Source organism: Tympanuchus pallidicinctus, unplaced genomic scaffold (genome assembly GCF_026119805.1).
Source record: "Tympanuchus pallidicinctus isolate F22 unplaced genomic scaffold, pur_lepc_1.0 scaffold21, whole genome shotgun sequence".
NCBI classification, from domain to species: Eukaryota; Metazoa; Chordata; class Aves; order Galliformes; family Phasianidae; genus Tympanuchus; species Tympanuchus pallidicinctus.
In genome coordinates, this window is record NW_026294733.1 from 938,239 (window position 1) to 964,127 (window position 25,889).

The 25,889-nt window shown below is 41.3% G+C and overlaps 1 protein-coding gene and 1 long non-coding RNA gene across 2 annotated transcripts; one reads left to right on the plus strand and one right to left on the minus strand.

Annotated features, from left to right (window-relative positions):
* Positions 1–402: 402 nt before the first annotated feature.
* On the minus strand, positions 403–7,930 carry NMUR2 (neuromedin U receptor 2). Its single transcript, XM_052684661.1, has 4 exons — positions 7,214–7,930; positions 2,796–2,880; positions 1,960–2,085; positions 403–1,149 (listed from the first exon to the last, which is right to left on the minus strand). The coding sequence occupies exons 1-4, from the start codon at positions 7,928–7,930 to the stop codon at positions 890–892; spliced, it is 1,188 nt and encodes a 395-aa protein (XP_052540621.1). The 3' UTR covers positions 403–889.
* An 8,564-nt stretch (positions 7,931–16,494) lies between these two features.
* On the plus strand, positions 16,495–21,371 carry LOC128081460 (uncharacterized). The gene is made up of 4 exons (XR_008207197.1): positions 16,495–16,526; positions 16,963–17,063; positions 19,885–19,956; positions 21,014–21,371. It is a non-coding gene; the product is annotated as an uncharacterized LOC128081460 (long non-coding RNA).
* The last annotated feature ends 4,518 nt before the right edge of the window (positions 21,372–25,889 follow it).

Below are 25,889 nucleotides of genomic sequence, written 5' to 3' on the forward strand. Positions count from 1 at the left end.
TGTGCGTGTCCGTTACCTTTTCTTTGGCTGTCTCTCAAGACTGCAGCTGGTAAAATGACTCTGTTAGGAAACATGAGCTAAAATTCCCCCTGAGTTGCAGGAAAATGGGAGTCACCAGCTGCAGTGTGACCCCCAGGTCTTACTGCTACCAGCAGGCATGAACAAAATGAAAGACTTTCAGGTAAAACAAAGTAAGAGCTCACCATAGCAGGGATATAACCCGTTCCTCCTATGGGGGATAATGTCATCTAGATCCCCAGTGACCAGACTGGAATGAGCTTTGATGACACACACAGTATGCCATCTTTCAGAAGCTGATGTCCTTATTCACTGTGATGATGACTCCTTATGGAAGTCCCAGCCCCATGATGGCACGCAGAGGATGATTTTCCGTGCCAAGCCTGAGCCTGTCGTGCTGGCTAAACCCACCACTATACCATGATTCACAAGAGAAGCATTTCTCCGAAACACAGCAAATGTGCTTTGAAATTTGAGACACAGCATTTTATAAAATTCTTGCTCACGTGTAAGAGCTGACCTTCAGGCTGGTGCACAGAAAGGCTCTTATGTAAGATTTGGATAAGCTGTGTCTCTCCTGTGCTGGTAGCATTGCAGAGTAAGTCCTTGCTGCAGAGTTTGCAGCCAGGAAGCAGAGATTTCCGTCCCTCCAGTTATCTTGAGGGTAATAAAATATGTCCCTTCCGACCCAAACTATTCAATGGTTCTATGATTAATAACCTGCTAATGACAGCCTCCTCATTCATTCATTCAACAAAACAGTCTGCAAGCTCTTGCTGAAATCGAACTTCCAGGAGGCTGTCTTCCCTTTCTATTTCCCACAGTCATTTTCTTCAGCTTCCCTCCCTTGGATGCATCAGACCATGGCAAATCACAGTCCAGTGGAGAGCTGAGAACTGCTGACAGATGTCCTGTTGGTGCCAGGCACGCTTGTGTCATCTGCAGAGTCCACGAGATTGTGGTCTTCGACCATGAAGATGCTCTGCTGGGCAGCAGTCTTGCTGGCAGCATGCTTAGGGGCCCAGAGCTTGCAGCCAGGGGAGATGACGCTGAGGAATGCCATCCTGAAGCGCTGGGACAGCAGGTTGTAGATGATGGGATTCACAGCAGAACTCAGGTAGAAGAAAACCCCTACAGGGAAAGGAGATAGAGAGACCTCATTCATGGGTGGAATTAAGCAAGAGGAGAAAGGAAAGTGGTGGATATTATTAGCTAGAGCTCTCCATCTCCAGCTGTTCAAGAACCAGCTCTCTCGAGCTGTCCCGACCTGCCTGCAGCACAGCCCTCATCCCCACAGTGGGATCTGCACAGCTGGTGCCCCATCACAGCTGCCATGAGATAACTTCCAGACAAGGGGAGCTATTTTCTCTCAGCACCCCCAGGATGATAGCATGAGATTGAATCTGTCTGAGCTGCATAATGGCCACATTCAGTGTTTTCCCATGGCATACTGAAAAGAAGCGTCCTCCTTGAAAAAGCTCTCATTTTGTGCTTTGTTGGGCCATAAACGTTTGGTTGTATCACTCAGCTCTGGGCAGGAGGTAAGTCTGCTGCCCTGCCATTCGGTAAGGTTTCCTGCAGGATGATGCCTGCTGCTGTGTATTCATTAGAAGCAGCTGAATGACAAAAACATTCATTTCTGAATGTTTCCAAGATGGAAAAACAGCTGGTAATGATGCATAATATCCTTTTTTTTTTCTCTTATTTTTTGCAAATATTCAGACAACTGTACTGGACAACATCCTGAATGCTGCAGAAAATTGCCAGATGTTTTTATTTATTTAAGGCACAAGTCTCATCACTGTCTACCAAATCCAAGAAGTTTTTTCATGCATGCCTCATGTTACCTAAAAATAAATGACTACACACTTCAAGTCAAACACAAATACTGTGTTCTGTTTTTTTGCCAGCACCTATGGAAATGGAAGAAGAAAGCTTTACCTGACACCACATGAATTAAATTGAATATATTAGCCAGAGGCTCAGTCCATTCCACAACAAAGCTGAAGAAAAGGCGATCTATATGGAATGGAGCCCAGCAGACAGCAAAAACCATCACAAGAACAACTGCCATGGAGAAAGAGGAGAAGAAAAGTTAGTTGGTTATGCAAGGACATGGTTCTATTGCCAGTACAGAGCAAAGCTAGTTGAGAAAGTTGGATGAAAGATTCAGGATGAATGAGAATGTGTTCTCCATGCAGAACTTGGCCTCTGCTGACTCCAGTAAGGATTCTTGTAAACCTGTTCCAGGTGGGTACAGTGAATATCGGTTGGCACAGTTGTGGGCACAGAAAAATAAGCTGGTTTTGGAGTGCAAGCTCTCAGTCCTAGAAGGTGAGTTAAGCTGCCTAAGAGAATGAAGGAGCATGAAATATTGAAGCTGATCTACGTTTCCTGCATAAACATCATCTCGGTAGCAGGGTGAACTGTGCTTAAACATAGCCCTTAATTATGAAGTATTCATAGTGCTTCAGGGTTGTTGGAACACCAGTGGTCCAGAGTGCTGTCCAGTGTATGAATTCACCTCCTCCTTGGGAAGCTGTAAGAGTTTATTTTCACTCTGAGAAAGAAGAAAATTTGATTATGAGTCTTTTGATCATTAACCATAATGTGCCAGTCTCAAGTCTATTGCTTGGTAGCTTTCATTTCAGGACCTGGTCACTGAATATTTCACTAAAACTCCAAAAGGTTTTTATGTATAAGTTCCTCAGCTGTCTGAAGTAAACATGCACATATTTGCCTATGCTAAACAAAAGACAGAAGGACCCACTACTTACACAACATCTTGGTGACTGATTTTCTGGATGGCCTCTGAACATTCACGGACATTTCCTCTGCTTCCAAAGATCTGTCTCCTTTCAGCTGGCAAAGGGAGGGAGGCATAAAAGGGATTAGATAGGAGAAGACAGCCCCACAGTGCACACTGCTTTTGGTATCTTTTATAGCTGTAATTTGACTTTAAGAGGGCAAAATTTGAGACAACCCAGGGCTCCCTGAAGGAAATTGCACTGAACTTTCAGTTTTAGTCTAGACTGAAGGTTGAAGCCTCAGGTTCCAAACAATGTGCAGATTTTGAATATCTGTATTAACAGCAAATTGGTATTGCGATTCCACATTCCTTTCTCAGTGAGTCAATATTTGGTTCACAGTCTGTTCAATTTCAGCATTATTTTCTCTTCTAGCAAAATATTCTTTGTTTGTTTTCCTAAAAGAGTTCCCCACAATTAAACACAAAGCAATGATCCAAAAAAATACCCAGAGAGGTCTTAGTGAAACACAGCTGTAATCACTGGAAAGAATTGTGTGCCATTCAAAGGAGTTTGTTTCATGCCCTGAGTGTTTGGACTAATTGATATTCCATCCATCTGATGAAAAAGATCCATAGATGCTCTATAGCAAGCAGCCAGTGCACGCGATCAGCACAGATCCAAGCATCCACTGCTCAATTACAAGGATTTATACTTTTGCTTTGTTTTCTTTGGTTTTGGTTGCTGTTTTAATCAGTTTTCTGAAAAAATAGATACAAAGAACAACAATTAATCCCCCCCCAAAATGCTTCTCCCCCCACATGCTTATGGTGAAAGCACTGATGCTTTGGAGATGAAAAACAACAGCTAGATAATCAGGATGAAAACACGTTTTTGCTTTGATTATAAAAGGAATCATCTATGGAGACTGCATAATTGCACCCAGCTTCTTGCAGAGAGGGCTGCTGATTATACTACATCTTCAGAGCAGTGCTTTTTTAACAGAGAGACTGGAAACAGAACTTTAAATTACATGGGGAAGAGTATCAGGAATGAGGGAGAAGATAAAGATCAGTGTGGGCTTGAAAACACATCAGTTGTGCCATTTTCTTATCCAGCACAGTGATTTTGTTTCCAGGTGTTTGATTGACAGTATTTATCTGCTATTGTTGTAACCCCAGTCAAAGAGACCTTCTCCAATACTTTATTTATTAGTAAAGCCAATAAAAGAGAAACACATGCAAATTGAATTATATTCAATTATAGTTTCCCACATTTTACATTATTCCCTTTTGTGACTTTAAGAATAGCTGTTGCTTAAGAATAGGATCAGCTGATTTGTAACATATCTGGTGATAGATATCTGTTTGGATTGATTAAAATCCCTAGCTTCCCTTCAGTGATTTTCTGCCTCAGCAGTAATTTATCCCAGGAATATTCCAAAGCCTGGTAGAATACAGTGCTCTGATGTTATAATGAAACAGAGGCACACGTATCTTTACTTTTCACCCTCCTCTTGTCATTTTGAATATGCTTTAAGGCTCCTCTTTAGCCTCCAGTGGTAATATATGGGGGTGTAACTGGTAAGAACAGCTTAGCAGTTGCAAGTTAGTAGAACAATGAGTCATGAGAAAGGAAAAAGGAAATGAGTTCATGGCAAAGCCTGAGTTCATGCCAATGGTGTAACAGAAGTACTACCAAGGTGGTGGCTACTTTTACATCACTGTGGATATACGAGGCTATATAGAGTCGCCTGCAGATGGATGTTACCCAGTCAGTGCAAGAGACTTAGAAGTGTCTGGAGCAAGAAGTTGAAAATTGGCTTTTAACTTTGACATCTTTATTACCTACAGCATTTCATGTTGGAAGTCAGCAGGCAGAGTGAAATTAGGGCCTCACCTATCCCCAGACAAAGATGAAGCCATTCAGCAGAAGCAGGACAACATTTTTCAGTAAGTTTCCTGCAAGTTACTGACACAAACAATGATCAAATGTTCACTCCAGATGATTAAAAAAGGTACATGCCTTCTACTAGGGCATGCAGTCCTGCCAACCCGAGTGATTTGTCAGTGCTGTTGGGACCCAGCTGCTGAAGTGCCATTGCTGCTCTGTGTGTTCTCAGCTCATCTCATTGCAAAGGTAAATGTGTTAGTGGGGACAGGGCTTGCACAACTCCATGTAAAGGGGGACAGAACTCTGGAGGTATGGTACTGAGCTCTGCACAAATTAGCCAAAGGTAGCCAACGTCAAGAAGTGGTTTTGGTTTTAACACCAGGGTGTTTGAGGGACAGAGCAGGTTTTGATGAGAAAATCAAGAAAAGCTCCACAATGGCAAGAATAAGTTGCTTTGACACAAATTAGTTAAAATGTGCCCATTGTGACAACAAGAGAAGTGTTGGACTCCGAGGAGAATTTTGCTTAGATGTGATCAGTCTGGTCACATCTTGTCATCTATTTCACCTCTGTAGGTGTCTCAGATAGGTGGGTAATCAAGTCTCTGGACTCTCTGCACTCTTCATTGAATATAAAAAATCCTGACTACCTCAAGTGCTGGAACTATTTATTGACTCTTACGTTGTGGTATTAAACCAGAACGTTGTCAAATTAAATCCAGGTTGATCATGAGGCAATGGTGATGAAGTAACCTAAAGTCTTTGCTGGCCATGAATTACCTCTTGAGAAAGAGAAATATATACATATTTATTTTTAAAAGTAATAAAATTAATAATTAAGTAATTGATCGTATGACAGGGTAACCTTTCACAACTGCCTAATGTGTCACACATGCTTCCTTCTGTTTTATCCTGAGGCACAAACTCTGGAGCCTTGACAAAGCTTGAAGGAGAAACTATATCAATAAGATGCCCCTTCCACAAAGTCAGCCAGGAGTGATGCCTCTGCCTGCTGAACTGGAGCTGTTTGCTGAATTGGAGTTGTTGTTCAACCTTTGGATCAACTCTGAACTTTTCCACTGCTCTCAGTGAGCAATGTATGGCACTCAGGAGATTCTGCAGTGTTGCTGAAGCTTCAAGGTTTTCATCAGTTGTGAGTAGAGAAAAAAAGTCTTCTATTGGAAATCACACACACACCATTCTCCTGTCATTTCTGTTGAACATAAAAATGAAACCTTTGCCCAGCACAACTTGGGATGCAATGCAGACAAACCAGGGGTGCGTGTTGTTAAAATTTGTAAATAACAATTGGATATACAGGAAAGCAAAGGCATTATACGATAAATATTGCAGCCCTTAGGAAAGACAGCTCAAACAAATCTGTCAGTAAACAGATACCCCTGGATAGCAGCCCTTGTTTGGCACCAGGCTTCTCTTCTGGGGTGAGGATTAGGAACTATGAAACGATGCAAAGATTTCACAGCAGCCACTGAAAAGTAGTTGCTTCAAAGATCTTCTGCATGTATAGATTTCTGGTAGATAACCCCTGTGGCTTTTCCTGGTTAGGGAAGAATTGCTTTTCTGTAGTGCCAGAGAGTAGTAAATACCAGCCACAACAATAGAATGGTGTACGAACTAGCACAGATGGGGTTAAATTTCTTGCATGTTGTTTGGTAAGTTAATCAGTCTTTATAAGCATGTTGCATTCCTTTCTTTCTCTGTGATCAGACACAGCATTTTAAACTCTAAATTATATGCAGTGCAGTGAGATAGGATTCATATTTCTGAAATGTATGTAACATAAGAGAAGAAAAAAACCCACAGACTCTCTACGATTAGCAACACTGGGCTACACAGGTTAATAATGCTGTGATGCTGGCTATTTTCTCCTTCTATTTAAATAATGACAATTGGCAAAACTAGTCTCACTTTCTGAAAAGATCCCAAATGTGAGCTCTAAGGTAGCCTTAATCAGTGGCTAAGCTGTGCTATAGTTATCCAAAGAGAAGACTGCTGAAATTGCTGGCTGCAGCAGCAAGTAGCATTTCAGTTTGTGACAGCTTTGTGAGTTTTAACAACTGAATATTAACATCCTCTCCAGGGAAGGAAAAAAATAAAGTGGTGTAATGGAAATTCCACAGTCACAAGAAGAGGGAAAACAAATCATACATGGGATTCTATCACCAGCCCACTCCTTTTCATTCTTTTCACATTTTCTTTCTGTTTTATTTCTTTCTAGTCCCTGTCACAGAGGTGTAAATCTCTGAGAGGCTGGAATCATCAATCTACACAATGGGATGTTTAAATAACATTTGAATGTGAGAAGCAGTATGTTCATTTTTAGAAAAAGGTTGGGGTATATTATTCCAAAGCATAGCTGTATTTTTTTGAGAATAGGATTACAGCAAAGAAGGGGTGTTTCCAGGGGTTTCAAATGGATATGTATTTATATATATATACTTTTGGCGAGACAGATGGGCAAGAAAATGTTGAAATCACAGACACAAACACACAAGAATGGGTTACAGAAACACTGAGCACTTGAGCAGGACTTACTCTTAGCCCCATCAGATAATACAGCACACTTATGACCCCCATAGGCAGCACATAGAAGAGGAAGGAAGTAATCTGGACAATCCAGTTGTAGATCCACATGGGCACGACCACAGTGCAGGTGGCAGAGCCAGGGACCAGGGTGCCATTGGGGAAATACTGCAACATGATACCATGGGTGCCTGTGTTGGGGAGGGCAAAGAGGATGGAGAGGACCCAGAGCACCACGATGGTCCTCAGGGCACGCTTGCGAGTGCTTTCCAGCTTGGCACGGAAGGGATGGAGGATGGCAAAGTATCTCTCTACGCTGACTGTGGTGACGCTGAGGATGGAGGCAAAGCACACTGTCTCAAAGAGAGCTGTCTTGAAATAGCAGCCGATGGGACCGAATAAGAAGGGGTAGTTGCTCCACATCTCGTAGACTTCCAGAGGCATCCCAAAAAGTAGCACAAGCAGGTCTGACACGGCGAGGCTGAAGAGGTAGTAGTTGGTTGGGGTCTTCATGTTCCGGCGAGTAAGGATCACCAGGCAAACTAAGAAGTTACCTATCACCCCAACAACGAAGATCACAGAGTACACCAGAGCCATAGGCAAGAACAGATGGCTGCGTTTGGGCCCACATAGGAAGGCTAAATAATCCTCAGTGCTGTTTAAGTACCTCCTGAAATGTTCCTGCAGAGCAAGGTGATTAAACCAGGAGGAATTGCCGATCCAGGCCATCACTGGACTTGCTGAAATGTCCCACAGCTGATATCCAGCCTTCTTTAAGTCCCTCTGTGCTCGTTCACTCACTTTTTGCAGGGAGAGGGAGAGAGGAGTTGTCTTGCCAGACCTCGATGCACAAAACCACGGAGAGATGAGTGTTTGCCTGGCGTCAGTTGAGGGTTTGCTGTTGTAACAGCTGTTCCCCTGTGAGGAGTCCCTAAGCCAGAAAGCCCCTCCTTTCACACATATTCATTGGCTCACTAAGTGCATTAGATTATAGAGTAAGAAAAGAGGTTTTGGCTACTTGTATTACCTCCTGTAGCAGATACATTTACTGAATGAAAGATGTGGGATTCAGAGAGGCGGGGATGTGAAATATAGGATGAGAAGCTTGCTGTGAGATGCTTATATTTGTCATGTGGTGGGAAACCAGGCACAAAAAAACTGTGTTCATACTACATTCTGCTATCCACAAACACAAAAAGAAAATCTGACATGATTTTATCTTTCACATCTCTGCTGATTTTTATTCTCTGTTTTCTGCAGCAGCAAATGCTTGGAAACAGAGTGTGATTGGCAGAAAGTCATCCTGTCTTTGTAGTCATTCCTATGGAATGACATCTATATGGCAATCTATACAGTTTCAGCCTCTTTTTAAGGACTATATATTTTTTTCTCCTGAAATCTGACACAGGGTTTTAAAGGCTCTTCTCACAATACAATATTTCACAGCTTTTATAAGGGAGCATTGTGTCAAAGTGCACAGGAATTTGCACTGAGGGTTGCAAAAAGAGCTGATAGGAGATTAGAGAATTCTGGAATTTGATCTCATTTGGGGATCAGATCAGGGATCTTTCTCAAGATCATGTTACTCCAAAGATGTATTTAATGCCTCTAGAATGAAAGTTACTTGGATGCTCATAAATTGCTTCTTCTTGAATGAAAACTATTCTGTAAATGTACTTTCTGATCTACAAGGACGATGACTGTGTCACAATAGAGTATTTAACTCCTGATCAATTCTTGATCCTTTGTTGAGATGGTGGCCTCAAGTTGAACTAGGGGACGTTCAGTTTGGATGTTAGGAAAACTTTTTCTCTGAAAGAGCAGTGATGCAGTGTCACAGCTGCCCAGGAAAGTGGGGGACCACCATCCCTGGGGATGTTCCAGAACAGTGGAGATGTGGCACCGAGGGACATGTTCAGTGGGCATGGGGGGGGTGGCCTGGGTTTGGATTTGGGGATCTTAGGGATCTTTTCCATTCTGTGATTCTGTGATTCTGTGATAGAAGGCATCACAGTTAAGCGTCTTATCACTTTCAAACAGTTTTTCTGATTTATACTTCTTCCTGCTTTAACTTCTAGATTAATAGTAGTCCAGAAACTTTGGAAATTAAAGAAAAATGTTGCAAAAAGCACAGTTATCCTCAAAAAATAGCAGCAGGAGGTAAGGAACAAAGGTCCAGTCCCACTGCAGCATCTGACGTGTGGAGCTCAAAGGATTTTTTTTGCCTTACGACTGAGCATTCATTTAAATTGTTAGCGGCATCTAGCATACCACAAGAGCTATGCTAAAGGACAGAAACACTTCTCCTGTGATACCTTTCAGACCTGCTGAAATTGCCTCTCACATAAACTATCTCCATTAAAAAGAATCTGCTGATTGATTCTAGCGTTGCATGAAGGCATTTTTGCTCAGCACACCACTGAGTTTACTTGGCTTGGGGAGCTGCAAGTGTGCTCCTTTGACCTGCTTCTGCCTTCCTTAGGGATTCAGCTGGAAAAGATTCCTTTGCTTTTTAACAATGTCAAAATAATGTGAATTAGATCTTGAACTACTGTTGGCACTAAAAAGGGAAATCATTGCTAGAGTGCTGGGTTGAGGCTGAGATTGACTATGTCAGTGTTCTGTGGGAGGGAAACATTGCAGGACTGGACACCTTCTGCACCTCTACGTACATTTCAGGGTTTTTCTCATCCCCAGTCTCTCACTGATATCACATTTATTTCTATTTCTTCTTCTTTTTTTTTTCTTCCCTGTATGTTCCATAGCATCATAACTGAGGTGAGTAAACACTTCTAAAATAGCCACCAAATTGGTCTGTGTTTTGATCCACATACATTAAGCACTCTACGGAAACTGAGAAAGAAACTTGAGATCTGTTCAGCTTGAACTCAATCTTACAGATAAGGGAACAAAATTGATTTGAGTTATTACTAAAATGCCAACAAGGCAGCCAGGCTGATCTTGAGAAGAAAATTATGGGCTGTAGAAATACAGGAGGGCACTTGAAGAAGTGAATGTGCCACCTGCACCTACTCCCACTTTTCTCTCTCCTGGATACTTTCTGACCCAACAGGGACATGATGCTGAGTGGCTGTAAGTGTAGGAGCGCAGGAGGAAACCAGGATTACTGTTCTATCAGGCCACTCCTGGAACTGTGTCACTATGACCTCAATTAAATGGCAGATGGAGAGGGCAAGAAGGGCCAGGAGAGTGAAAAATATATTGCAGTTCATTTCTTGAAGCTTTATTCAGTGTTCTTTATCGTATCTATCCCAACAAGGATAGGAGAATGTATCTCGAAACTAAAGATTAGTTCTTGCTCTGCATGATTAGAAATATTTTATTTTTACAGTTGAGATGGAAAATAAATAGAGATTTTTCCTTTTGAAATTAACATTAAAGCATCTGGGATTTTTCAGTTGAACGCACACTTCATTGTTTGCTGTTCTGCGCTAAAGGGGGATGCTGTGCTGTGAGCTGGCTGTAGAAGTGTGCAGTTTCAAATAAAAATGTGTCAGTTCATGTAATGTAATATTTACATGACTGTGATGTGTGTTACGTAATGTACATGAATGCAGTAATAATGCTATTAATATTTAATTATTTATTAATTATTCCCCTGTTATTAATTCTATTATAATACTATTTGGCAGGATAAAAGCCAGACAAGTTTTCTTGGCACAGTTATGTCCCAGCCTTATTCCGAGTGTGCCAATGACTCCTCAGGCATTGACTACACCCTCACTGCTTGTGGCATTTCTCTTGCCACTTTTATGTTATGGAGTCTTTTCCTTAGCTAATGTAATAGCACCATGGCACACTGCTGTGTTCCATTAATGGCAGCAAATTGCACTTTTAAGAACAGGTAAATACAAATGCTTCCATGTTTCCCAAAGCCTCCGCAAGGGCACCAATTACTGGCTGTCTATTAGGTTAGTAAATGATGAGCAATTTTTTATTTCAGGGAAAATTGGACATATTCATAAAAAAGAGACAGAGAATGGTAGAGGTAATCACGAGTATAACAAATGCAGAAATCCTTCATGGGTCATGCTACAGAGGGATATATTTTGAAGAAATATGGACCATTTTAATGGTCTAATTTGAAGTTACTCGTCTCAGAATATAGAAATCTACTCATGCTAAACAAGCTCTTTTAGATATTTACATCTCTGTGGTTAGGCAGAGGCTCCCCATCCATCTTCATACAATGTGGTTGTGGAACTGGGAAGTAATGGCACTGTGCTAATGCTGTGCTGTGTGACCCTAATTAATTCTGTTGATTAGATGACATGCAGTACTACACCAGCACATCTGCTTGGCATCCTGGACCCGAGCTGACCTCTTTGGACAGCCTTGGGACATGGCTCAGGGTCTGCACACAGAGCCACTGAGCAATGTGAACTGCAGGTTGAAAATAAGAACTTGTACCAAGAACCTCAGGCCCATACAAGAAGAAGGAGATGCAAATTAGAGAGTGCAGAGCTGGTAAGCAGAAATATTCAGCCTCACTACATTGTATGTGCTAACACAATTGCCCCACTCCCCTTCTAAATCACATACAGTTTATAACTCATTGGTTTGACTTTTTTTATTATTTTCTCCTTCGAATGTTCATTGCAGTAGCTACAATGTGAGTTGTTGTTTTCCTAAGTATTCAGTATAACACTCAACATGCCACCAAATGCATAGCTATATTGGGTATGTTTTCTCTCCCTCCAGGCTGGAGGAGTGAGCTGCACTATAATAACAGTTGCATCTGCAGCAGTCTTTCTATGCCTTATTGTAAGCTATTTCAGAATTATCTGGGCTCTTGACAGACAGCTTCTCCATGGCTGTGCGTGATATCTGAAGTCCCTAGGATATCAATCAACACAAATAAGAAGAGGATTTCATGCCTACAGTGGAAAATATCAAGGAGCACCTCTCTGCCTGGAGCACCTGGCAATCTGCAGACACTGTAGACTCAGGCCACTTCAGGAGCAGAACCCATTTTATCTAATTTTAGAGGTTAAAGACAGCAAATGAGCCGATGCTGGTTCTTCAATTCTTTACTTTAGTCAGTAATGAGGAGAACATGCAGAAAGTGATCTGTCCTAAACCACAGAACAAGGTATGTAAGAGGTACAGAAAAGCTTCTTGTTGTTTTCTTGCTGTCTGCAGAGGGAAGGTGGATAATAAGGTTTAATAGAAAGCTGTTAAAAGCCAAGATGGAGTTAGACCTGAATGTGCAGGCTCACCTATCTTCCCAGCAGAACCAGCCTTAGGAGAGAGCTGTGTTCAGGCTTTTTCTTGAAGGAGATGTTGGATCAGCTACAAACAGGACCAGAGAGGCAGCAAGGGCAGCCCAGTGCTCCCAGTCACCCCCTGGTCTTGTCTGACAGAGGGGATGTGTTTGCTGAGAGGACTTCCAGCGATGGATTGCTTTGTTAGTGATGAAAATTAATGGGAATTCTGTCCTTTACAGCAGGCATTTTTACCTGTTGTTTGTATGTGTGTGTGTTCTTGCTTTGAATATGCAGTGGGTGGCAGGTATGGATGTGGTGCAGGCTTAACGGGCAGGTGAACTGCAACAAGAGCTGAAAAAGTACACTGATGCAGAAAATCCTGTCATACTGAGTGCATCCGTCACGATGAAGTGATATGGATTTATATGGGGGAAGACGAAAGGATTGTCGCAGCAGAAAATGTATTGAAACTCCAAGAATGACTCAGATTGCTTGAGTCAGGGGGGATCTGGTACTGCAAGACTTTGACTTTTGCAGGAGAAATCACATTATTCAGTCTGTGGCTTTTTGCATCTAATCTAAATGTATTGATACTCCATTGCAGTTCATTCCTCCTTTGATTTATATGTTCCTCTGGAGAGCGCGACTCACTTAATTGCCTGACCCACAAGACACTTAACTAGTTTCTTTTTTTTCCCTGATCTGACTCATGAATTTTATTTTTCAGCTCGTATCCATTTCACTTTTTCTTCACCTTGGGACTGGGCAAGAACTTTTCTCTACTGGACTGTAAAACACCTACGACATAGAGTCTATATAGCCTTGGTGTATATCACACAGATACACAGCGTGCTCTTAAGGTTAGAGGTAGTAGCTTCAAATTGCACCAGGGGAGGTTCAGGTCGAGTATTAGGAAAAAGAGTAGTGATGCAGTCGCACAGCCGCCCAGGGAGGTGAGGGGTCACCATCCCTGGAGGTGTTTGAGAACTGTGGAGATGTGGCACTGAGGGACATGGTTATGGGCATGGTGGGATGGGCCGGGATTGGACTTGGGACCTTGGGGGTCTTTTCCAACCTTAATGATTCTGTGACAGAAGAGTCTTGTCACACTGAAAGAAACACAGTGCAGTGATGCATTGTACAACTGAAGATGGTAAAAAGTATGGCATTTCTTGTAGGAAAGCTGAATCTATCAATGAATATGGTCAGTGGGACACATGGAACTTATATAACACTTATCATATGTAAAGGAAACCATAAATAAATGTTAAGAGAATCCCTTAGCTGAACTTCTGTTTGTTCTAGGTTTTGTGCAGAGGTGCACTTGCTAGAAGAATTATAAATTTTGTGCTAAAAGTCTTGCTCGTATTGGAAAACTATGTACACCTTCCATTTCCTTCCTGAAATGCAGTGGTGTGTTATTTTATACTCTAACAAGCAAAGAGCTCAGAGCTTCTTCTGTGATAATGCAACTTGCATTAACTGGGAATGAAACCTCATTTTTCCTTGTCTGTTTTTAGACAGGACATGTTTAAACTATCTGTGCATGTAAAATTTTCTTGGCTCCAGAAAAATTATGATTCTACTCATTAGGGTAATTAGGATACTATTCTGCTCATTAGGGTAGCTGTCAAAAACACTTGTTGAGAGTTTATGTTCCCTTCCTCAGCAGCTGTTTGGATCCCTTTGCAATGCAGGTTAAGGTTATTGTGATCACCTGCTTTCGTGTCACATTGAGAATCAATATTATTTGACTTGGAATTAATGAAACCATTTCTATGAAGAAGGATGTGCATAATTTGGAACATTAATGTGCTGGCAGATGATGTTCTCTTCCTGCTCGTTTCTCCATTATACTATCCCCAGGAGCCAAATCTTGGCTCAGCTAAATGCAGCGAGGGATGGCTCTGTTCTTCTGAATGTCTCCTGTTACAAGGTTAGAGACAGAGAGAAAGCTCTAGACACAACAGTGATGAAAAAGATACATGCCAGAGGGATGTTTTACCATAGTTTTCAAATAATCTAACAGGCCTTAGACACATGCAGCAAACTGAATCAACCTATTAAGAAGCATGTTTCAAATTGCTGTGTACCTCTCAGAAATGTTCTCGTGGTTTGCAGCCTGCTCAGAAGTGAGAGGCAGACCTACAAAATAAGGTAAAGTAAGACATCAGTGCCCTCTGGAGCTGAGAAGCAAGAGAGGAGGAGTATGATGTGATGAGATCAGCTCTTGTGTGCAGTGCTGGCTGGCTGGAGCCCCTCAGTGCCATGGTGGTTTTGGATTCAGTAGTTTTTTCAAGATCAATTCTCTACCAGAACTCAGCACACTCCATGAGCTGGGAGCCTCGTTTCTAATGCTAAAGCAGAAGATGAGGCTGCACAAATTCATTTTATCCAGTTACCCAGTAGGGTAACGTCCAGTCTGATAGATGCTTTCCCTCGCCAAGACAATTCCATTATTGGTGTTCGTTTGTGAATGCTGATGCACAACTAGATCTGAGCTGACCCAGAATTCTATCGATTTGCTCTGATTACAGTAAGTGCTAAACACGTCTTTTCATTGATGAAAATCTGAACGTGTTCTACAATCCTTTAATAAAACAGATTTCTGCTGCAGACAGAAATGACTCAAGTATGAGTCAACTTATTATTCTTCCAACACAGCAAGCTGTATTTAAATGGACAATGTTATTAAATCTGAAATGGCATCAGAAATTAAGCAAGGAAAACTAGGAAACCTGATGTTTTATTTTTCAGTTTTGTTTAAAGATCGATGGCTCACATTGCTTGAAAGAAAAATGTTGACCAGCAAAGGATGAAGAAGGGAGGTAAAATGGAGGAGGATAAGACCCAACAATCTTGAAACAATAGCTTTTTAGGAAATTAAACAATATGCTGGGGAATAGAAGTGGAAAAAAATTAATGAAAAACGATGAGGCAGTGGCACAGGTTACCCAGAGAGGTGGTGGTGCCCCATCCCTGCAGTCACCCGAGATCAGGCTGGAGGGGCTCTGACCACTGATGGAGCTGTGGGTGTCCCTGTTCAGTGCAAGGGAGTTGGACCAGATGGCATCTAAAGATCTCTTCCAACTCAAATGATTTCTATGAATTTAGGACAGGGAAAAGAACAGAATATAAAAAATGAAAAACATGTAGGTGTAAAAATGGGAAACAAAAAGAAAGGAAACAACAAAGAATTTGGAGAGAAATAGGAACAAAGCATCATAGGTTAATGCAGCTTGGAATGAACCTCTGGAAGGCTGCAATCCAACCTTCTGCTCAGAGCAGTGTCTGCTGTGGACTCAGACCACAAACTGGACCACAGGCTGACCTCCTCATAGGCACTGCTGCTACGAAGTACCCCAAAGACTTTTCTTCACCGGCAGAGCCAGACCTGTTCTTCCAGCATCTCTTTATAGGGCAAGTGCTCCAGCCCCAAGCATCTTGGTGACCTCTGCTAACCTTGCTCCAGTTTACCATTGTCTTTCCTGCACTGGAGGATCCAGAATTGTATGTAGCATTCTAGATAAGTGCTAACAAGTTCTTCTGCTTAGGTTGCTGCTGCTCAGATTGCTTCCTACCAACACCCCCAGGTCTGTTTCAGCAGAGTTGCTTCCCAGAGCTTAACTTTATTATGCACTGGTCTGTCTTACCCTGCATTCCCCTGAGTGGAAGCTGTTACTGCTAATATTTGAGAAATGGCTTTTTTTCCATTGCTATTTCCAAGATAACACCGTGGATAAGCCCCAATTAGTCCTGCACATTGTTATTCATTATTCTCTCTTCTGCAGTTTCAAATGATTCAATCATCCCAGAAGAGAAAGGAAATGGTCTCCACAGCACAGATTTATGCGGTGTCTGGGAGCCCAGGTCTCTCTAGTACTGTACTGGAAATGCTAAGTCCCAGCTAGAACCAGTGATTGAGCACCTGGTGAGAAGGCAGGGCCAACCCAAGAGAGCTCAGGTGTATGCAGTGTTCCTGAGTGACTGGAAGGGATGGAGCCAGGATCCACCCCTTCCCAGATTTCATTTAAAGCTTGGCAGTGGAGGTGAGGAGGTCTGGCTGGAGCTTCATGTGTACCTAAGGCCTTCCAAAGGTAAGTAGCTTTCTATCATATTATAGCATTGCAGGTACTCAGGAGACCTTGAGTCTTAAAGGCTGTTCGATTTAGTTCCTAGCCTTATATTACTGGCAACAGAAGAGAAATACAACTTTTCCCAGCACTGTGGATGCCCTACTTAAATTAACCTTGTAGTTTCTCTGGAGGATATAATGCACAATGAGTTGGTCCTGGTTAGTCTGTTAGCACTAATAAATGGCGTATAGAGATCAATCCGGACTTTTGCTCAAGGTATAAGTAAGTCCTAGGGTTAGAAGTGAAGGTTCCTAGGCTCTAAGCCTGGAATTAATTGCCTTGCATTGTCTCCTAGGTTAGTAAGTCTCCTAGGTTTCTGGGATGTATTCCACTTCCCAGAAGATCCAGCCCTTCATGTCATCCAAAGGATCTATATGTTCTTTCTTTTGTTTGACAGTCACATCTTTTGAAATACATGGTCTTAGTAGCATCCTTTTGAAACGAAGTCTCAAAGCTGACAAGCAGTGATTTATCACAGAACTGAAAGAGGACATACAGGTAATATTTGGTGCATCTCTCATTTTTGCTAATAGTTTTATTGGGTCTGTAGAATAGTGAAGGCAATCAGTCAGTCTGACAGCACTGTACGTGCCTCTAAGCAAAGGGAAAACCAGAGAATATGCTCGAATTTGTGAAGGTACAATGTTTAAATAATACTGACCAGCTAGAGAGTAAAGAAGAACCACACTTACTGGTTAGCTGGAAAAAAGGCTCAAACCAGAACACCTGGCAGTGATTGGCACATCTGTGGTTCCTTTTGAGAAACATTTATTCACAGATATTCCTATGATGAGTTGAGAGGTCATGTGCCAGCTATTTTTCAGATGAAGCATACAGGCCTTGATTTTTGTCTTCAATATGGGAGAATCAAGGCCCATGCATTTTGCTAGTGAGCCTTTCAAAAGGACTCTACAGTGCAGTATAGGTGGCTCTTAGCAATGCTAAAAAGATTGTACTCAGAGGGGAAAATCTCATCTTCCAAAGCACAGCTACCCCTGCATCACTATCAAATTTCCCATAAGATTTTCAAGTGCTTTATAGATACGAGTAGCCCAGACCTTCAGAACAAGACTGCCCACCTTTCCCAAAGAGATACAGGAAAAGTGCAAAGTTCTACAGAAACAAAAGTGATTTAAACTTTTTTTTTAGCATTACTCTCTAATGGTGTACCAGCCAGAGCTAACCCATGGGAAGATCATTAGATTCTTTTTCTTCTGACACTTCCCCAAGTAAGTGTTACCCTTGTTTCCATCCTTCCGGGAAAAGTTACGTAGATTCTGCTTTGAGATCCATCATGTCTTTGTCTGACGACAATTGCAATAATGTCAAGAGCCCCAGAGTACTTCAGAGCCCATCTGAATCTGCTGTGTGGTATTTTGAACACATTTAGATTGCTGTCAGACTTTGCACACCTTAATTTGAAGGTCCTTTCTTTAGGCCTTATTCATATTTATTCTGAAGTGGGTGCTTTTTTTTAAATGCAATCTTGGCATTTTTATAATACAGGCCATAGAAGCTGCTCTCTCACTGTAGCTCCATGCTGAAGAAAAGGGTGGAAATGGGCAATTTCCATACAGCTACACTGTTGTAGAAAAGAAGCTGATGTGTAATTTTACTGCAGTTAGACTTCTGTGATCTGAAGTTAGCTATATGAGAAAAAAAAGCCCAGTCTGAAAATTAAATATGCTCTTTAATGGTAAAAAGGTGATTTGAATAACATTGCATTTCTCTGAGAAGCGCACACGCTGCAGCGTTCAAATATAAAGTGCTTGAATTTGAGGCCCCGAAAGGCTAAATACTGTGGAAATGTGAAATCACCCCATCAAGAGCAGAATGTAAAAAGAAAAAAAAAACAAAACCAACAAACCCAAAGAGTTCAACCATTGATTGAACTTTATAAAGCATGACATTTTCTCACAGTGCATACACTGATGCTTATGAATAGGTGCTTGCCCAGCTGGCTAGGGAAAAACAATTCTTTCTGCTTTTCCACTTTCATTTGTTATTGACTTCAGATGTGCTCTATACTTGAACGCTCGAACTAAAGAAAACAACAAAGCTGCTTTGAACAGCTTGACCAAATGAACCTGGGGAAGAGCAGTAAGGAGCACAGCCTCCTTCCCCTCCCTCATTCTTGTTAGAGGAGAATCCCCAGATGTGGGGCCTATGATGCAGCTCATCAATGCTGTTTCCGTTTTGAGCCTCAGTGGGATAAGGCTGAGAGGTGGTGGGCCTTGTAGGATGTTCCTGTCCCTTTTTGGTGGGGAAGCCCCACATCTCAGTGAATTCAAGTCCATTCTGCTGGATAGCCTGCTGCTATGGGTTGCTGCATGTCTGTGCTGCTCCTGAGCACAGTGGGATCAAACATTGGTGATACTGCATCCTTGCCAACGCATGGAGACATTTCCATCTGTGGGCTTTGTCTTCCTCTGCTGTTCTCTTGCCAAAGCCTCATGGCAGCTTGCCAGCTCTGCTCCTAATCCTTTCATCGCACAATTCATTATGAAATAGGCTGGCCCATAGCAGCTCCATCTTCAGCCCACAAATGGATGTAGAAGTTACAACAATGAAATTCTTCACAGGAATTGACTTCAGTTATATATTTTGGTTAAGCCCATTCTCTTCTGGGAAGCCACGTTTTGATGAAAACCAGAGGGCTTTTGCACCTCGTGACATTCACCTGATTGCGGTGCAAGTTCTTCCCTGCAGAAAACTCCTGTAAGGAAAATGTGGTCTTTGGAAATGTCAAAATCAGGTTTTAATAAGTTATTATTTATAATACATAATACGTATATGCACACACTACATATATTAATGCAATATTAACAATATTAATATATATTGCTTTTTTCATTGATATTGTTTTGAATATTTCTATATTATTTTGAGGCCTGTCATAAATATTACTTAATAGACATACAGCCTGACAGTATGACATGTATGTATTCCCTTTAAACATACATTTCAAGTACAGTTACTGCTGATTTCATTGATAGACAATTGGGATTGCATTGATAGACAATGAAACGAACACATCTTCCAGAGTTTTTTCTCATTTGACCAAGCAGACAAGAGCAGCACTCTTATATCACCCAGGGAATAGTCAGCCACTCAATGATCAATCTGGAGTAACCATTGTAATGTATAGGAAAATATATTTAACAAAAACGAATGGGTTTTTAGATTTTTTTTTTTTTTTTTTTTTTTCCACTGAGTCGATTTCAAGGTTTCATCTGTTCCTCCTAACCCAGAAAGAAAACATTTCCAACAGACCCAAAGTTCTGGCAGAGTCTAATGGCCATTGGTTTTCTTTACACAGGTGGATTGTGTGTGCTTCTGACATCTGAAAATTTCCACAGTCACCTTCACAAATAGGATCTGAAGACTTTAGGTGAGCAAGATCGCATTTACATACAGTGCAGACAAGCACTGAAGGAGCACAGCATCAGACACTTCATTTTCATGCTGAACAGACAAGCTGGGAAGCAAGGCCTCAATCACACACATAAGAAAGGGCAGGAAAGGCAGGGCCTGATTTGGAGATAACTTGTTAAATTGCTAACAAGATCACCTGGGGACATTGCTGGACGTGCATCTATGTGCATTAATACATGTCTACCCTGAGGAGTAACCTCAATGTAAAGGGTAGATAGGAAACTTCTTTTGCTTGGTTTATCCTAGTTCTAAGACTTCAATAAATGAAAAAACAAAAATATAGTTAACTTGACCACTATTGCAAGCCATATTAGTCTATACTTAGGAAAACTGTATTTTTTTTTATTTAGCACCTGTACTTCCTTTGCATATTTAAGTGCATGATATGACATGTATGAAGTTTTCTGGAGATTTATCTGCCCAGATTTGACTGAATGTAACTAAACAGTGCTGAGAATTTTGGAAATATTTGAAACACCATTTTCATGGAACTCACCATAGCTGCTGCTTGAGATTACAGTCTTAAACCTATTCAGTGTGGGAAAGAAAAGCAATAACCCTCACATTGGTTGGGGGCACGTAAATACAAATACTTCCCTCTTAATAGAATTTTCCAGTTCAATGGGATGCTGGCTGAAGTTTTTTTGGAATAGTTTTGCTTTCTTGTATAGATAATAACTGAGGATGCTAATCATCGTATCCCGAAGTGATGAGGTGAAGGGAAAGGACAAAACACATTATAGATTTAAGTAGTTAATTTATTCAATTTGTATTTTTTTCAGTAGAAAGAGAACAGTCATCAGAAAATGTCAAATTGTTGTACGTTTCTATGGAAGGTTTTGAGTACTCAAACGATTGAGCAAAGATTTCTGTTTCAGAGTCAGTTTCTAAGCATGTTGGAAGGCTTTTTTCCTTTCCAAGAACAGCCAGCAGCCCAGTGCTTTGGGTCTTACCCTGCGTGTTGGGAGACGTGTTCTGACCCTGTTCCTACATGTTTTCCAAATTAATTCCAGAAGTCCAGCAGTTAAACTCTTTCTGTGGTGAACAGATTGAGACATCTGACCTGGAGCTGCCAAAGCTGGGCTTTGAGCCTGACCTGAATTTGTCACCATGCTGAGCAAGCACCCACCCATGAGCTGGTACTCGCACCAAGTTTTCTCAAAGTAACATTCAAATCATCTTTGTTTTGATTAAAAACGGAGCCCAAAGCACTAATATGATGGCAGAAGGCTATCTCAAGAAGAAATGCAAGATTTGGTAAGATGCTGGTGTGAATACTTGGCCACCAAGCATGAGCCAGCACAGAGAGCAGGGAGAGCTTTGAAATTATTCCACAGAGCAAGTAAAAGCAATTTTTTTTTTCCTTCTTTTATGACAAACAAAGCCCATTAATAATGACAAATGAAATGTGAAAACTTCTGTGACTTGCCTACGGCTGAAAACCGGGTCAGTAATTCAACTACTATAAGAATACAATGTTTATGGCTCCCAGCTGCCTCTTTGCCTCCCTAGATGGTGTTATTTGTTTCCATGGTATGCTGAAAATGCCCTGAAGTATAAAGAGGAACTTTTAAGTACTCCGTGTGATTACATAATGACAAAAAATGGGATTGTTTAGAATAATTTTGATCTGAGCCAGGGATTAAAATTATCTCCCAATTTTGCTGATAGAGTGCAGGAGTTCATCAACGTAACTTCAGTAATGGCACTGCTGCAGCTTACAAAGGGAAAACGCCATCGTTTCTGCAAAGACAAGTTAAGACAGCTTAAAGCAAATTAAAAAGCAGTGACATCTCATTTAGAACTGCTTTACCAAACCAAATTGTTATAAACACTAATATATTTTTGCATACTTAGAAATCTAGTAATTTTAGTTGGGAATTTAGCTCAAGCAATGAAAGATTAATGAGGTATTAATGCCTAATAGCTGTATACTTCTTAGAACAGCCATTCATATTCTTAAAAGCACTTACTGTTGCTGTTTATCATGTTATATTCAAGGTACAAAAGCCCAAATAGACTGGCACTTATTTCAAGAAGCTCACATCAAAGTTGGGCTCATATTTAAGACTCTTTTACAATCAGATCTTTTCTAGTTCTAGCAGAAGGAGACACGAGAGAATCCCAGCAAAAGCAAAGTGAGAAAGACCTGACTCTGACTTGTTTTTGCCCTTAAGCTGGTTGCTCCTGCTTTCCAAACTCAGTGATACTGAGTGCATCTATTTACCTCATGATAGCAAAACCAGTAAAAGGAAAATTCTGCCAAACAGGACTGCCTTTCTGAATAATCACTAATTAGCAGCATTCTGAAAATGTTTGCAGCGAGGCAGGGTTTGTGGAGGCAGCACTGAACACAGAGTACAGCACAGAATATTAATATGTGACCTGTGACAGAGATGCACTCAGGACCACTAAAAGTGTGAGAACAGGAAAATGAATGGTGAAGAAGATGACAATCATTTGAAAAATTAATTCTGGCTGAATTATTGCCTAAAGTAAAGCATCAGGAGTTCAATAAGTTCTGACTGCAGAGGAGGCGGCAGTCACTTAGGGATAAAGATGAAAATCTCAGTTTTATCGTGTCTGCTGTAAAGCACTGTGGATGGAGCTGGTTGTGATATAAAGTGTTAAGCTGAAAGGCACCCCAGCTTTTCTGGATGCGATGAGGAGGAAGGGAGCTGTGGGTATTTCATCACCCACGGGTAGCCAGAAATTACATAGGATCCTGCAGTGGATTCTCACATCTACAAAAAAGCATTGCATCTTCCTTCCCCCTTCTGTACCTACGCTGTGCACCTCCAGCATCATCTTTCTCCCTAAGAGCACTGATGTCCTCTTCATTCCTTGATCTCCTTATAATGATATATTTTCATTCTCCTGATAAAAGCAGAAATCTTGTTAACATCCTACCAGCATAACTTGAGTCCATGCCTCTATACCTCAGGCTGGGAGATGCAGAGTCTCAGCAGAACGCAGAGAGAAAACATAGAATAGCTTTCTCCTCTTTTTCTCCTCTTTTTCTCCTCTTTTTCTCCTCTTTTTCTCCTCTTTTTCTCCTCTTTTTCTCCTCTTTTTCTCCTCTTTTTCTCCTCTTTTTCTCCTCTTTTTCTCCTCTTTTTAACACTGGGGTGGCTGTATGCTCTGTCACAGCTCTTTGCTGCCATTCCTGGGGCTGAAATTTGCACCTGGCTGCTCTGAAGTCACCAATTCCTATTTAACTTTTTTCTTTTCCTGGATATTTATTTGACATCTGCATGGCTTAACTTTCTCAGGTGTTGCTAGAAATCAAATAACACCTGCCACACAAAATATATTAAACACATTCACTTTACCAGCATCGATATCTATTCTCCATACTTGCCTGACATACTCATGTGTATTTGTGGCTGTGTGTGCAAACTGTGCTGCACACCATAGGGGATCAAAATGATTTATTGCTTCTATAGACACCACGGAAAGTGGAGCTAAGGACTGAAGGTGTTGATCCATTGTTGCAAAACAAATAATATTCCAGCACTTTGGAGCCCTTCTCGCTTTCTAAGTGTGCACTTTCTTGTCTTAGCATAGATTTCTTCCGTGATTTAATAGCTTTGAGAGAAGGATACGTGTAGCTTTTATTATTAAAGCATGCTGAAAATGCAGGTCAACGCACTCAGAGCAGGAGTAGTTTGCTACTTAATGGAAGAGTGGTTCTGTTCTAAAAAGGGCACCGATGTTCTTTTTTAAAGACAAGTAGAAAGCAGGCAGCAAAGATGAATAACTATTAGAAATTCAGCATCATCTACAAGATGGTCACAACCTTCTGCCATGGTAGAGAAATAGAGGTAATTAACACCTTTAAACCCAGTGACAGTGTCAGTTTCTTTTCTTTCTCACCACTGCTTGTCTCTGAAGAGGCAAAGTAAATGTAACTGTTAGTAAAAGCCATTCCAACCTGTGTAATTAGTGGTTTGTGTTTGTTTGTTTTTAAAAAAAGAAAGCCTTTCCTAGCTCGCTGGAGGGCAAATAAATAAATACAAATCCTAGATGGACCATGGTTTGCCCTGCGTGGGTAGATGCTATAGGAAGAATGAGGGCTTTGGGGAAATTAAGTCTTTGTGCACTTTGCCACAAAGATCTATTAGTTTCTTATTGCAGAAAATACTCTCAGGAACTGTACCTCAATCTCACATTGTGTTATAAATAAGGACTGTTACTGTTCAGTAAATTTCTCCCTCTGGTGGACGGAGTACTATAAAACGATGAGCTTTGTCTAGCTGTAAAACGAAGTCTTGGAAAATCCCATTCTTTGGATATTAGTTTCTCTGAATGAGCCGTGCAGCACAAGCTGTGATTGATCTCCATAGTGCAGAGGCTTTCCCAACCATCTCCAGGAATGAAGGCCTCACCTTCCCACTCAAAATGACACATGCAAAAAAAGAAAAAAAGAGGATGTCTTTCTACTACTCAACAGTGCAAGAGTTCCTCCCCCTTTCAAGTTTTCTTTAATGTTTGTCTGAAATAAAGTCACGTTTTACTTGGGTTCTGGGAAACAACTTCAATTCTACCACCTTGTGCCAATTCAAACTGAACAGAGGGACAACGCATGGACAAGATATCTCGGATACACAACAAGACAGCTGCTCCTTCATGGCCATGTTCTTTTGCATGGAGCAAGACACCTGCTTTGAGTTGGTACGTGGGATGTATTTCAAAGTTGTCAATTGCTTGGCAGGATACATTGCTGCTATTTGGGCCATTTAACAGGCAGCTCATCATCCAGTATTTCAAAATGGGGCTATTTTGCTGGAGGCATTTGTGAAATAGCACATTTGTGCAATCAGAAGGAAATGGGGCTCATTTCAAACATCCTCATAATTCTCAGTACTTCTCTCATCAGCATAGCATCAGAGTAACTTGCCATCTCTAAGGCCAGTAGGCAGGTACATAGTTTCCTAGTGAGGTATGCTGGAGGCATATGTGACATACGTTACAGCATCTCAATGCCTTTTGCTAGCAACATTTATCTATATGTGCCCAGAGTTTCACAGAGTGAAGGTTCTGCTGCACATGCACAGATCCAACGTGTGCAGTGGAACAGTTTTGCTCCAGTGCTGTTTTGCTGGTGATAACTCACTCCCACTAAGCAAGTAGCAGTGGGTTTAGAACTGATGTTCTGGATACTGGAGCTTAATTTTCAACATATTCCTAAGAGATGTGCTCAGTGTACATCGCCATAAGTGCCATGACCTCAAAAGTAATTGCTTGGTCAACAATATAAAGTGGCTTTTCATATAAAATCTTCCCCTGAAAATATCATGGCTACCAGATGTCATTACAAACATCACTTAACGAGGTGCAGTTTTGATGTTATAGAGGAAAGGACAAAGAAGGAAAATAAGCACTCCAGTCTGGAAGAAAAGTAATCCTTTAGAAGTGGTGTCAGAAAAGAGAGGAAATGAGGATGTGAGTTACACTTTGTCCCTCTTTGAATTCTCTGTCTAGGTGAGTCTGAGTAATCAACTCTCACAACATTCATATACTCTCTGGGAGTGAATTTCAGCCTTGTGAGTTCATGCTGTGGGAAAAATGCCATAAACAAGCTCCCAGAAAAACAGGTTTTTTTCCACAGAGGGGCCAAACCATGGGGAAATGTCATAAAATGAGACGAAGATGTGGCCTGAACTCTAACAGGCAGATAATTCTCCCAAATTGTCTCTCTGTGCCATCAAACAATAACTTCAGATGCTGTTCAAATATGACAGTATTGATCAGGCCAGTGCTAATCCCCCAAAATCTGTTCTTCAATTGAATATTGCTTGACAGCTTAGTGGCACCAAGTCATTTCTCGGCAAGGGAGACTCCACAAATGACTGTTTCATTGTGGCAAGGTAAAAGATATTGAATTAT

Bases quoted from the DNA above. Each gene is read 5' to 3' on its own strand.
- NMUR2 (XM_052684661.1), bottom strand. From the start codon at position 7,930: ATGGCCTGGATCGGCAATTCCTCCTGGTTTAATCACCTTGCTCTGCAG. The intron at 2,086-2,795 runs GTAAGTAGTGGG...TCTCCATGGCAG, and splicing joins ATCAGTCACCAAGATGTTGT to TTGTTCTTGTGATGGTTTTT. The intron at 1,150-1,959 runs GTAAAGCTTTCT...CTTTCCCTGTAG, and splicing joins TTTAATTCATGTGGTGTCAG to GGGTTTTCTTCTACCTGAGT.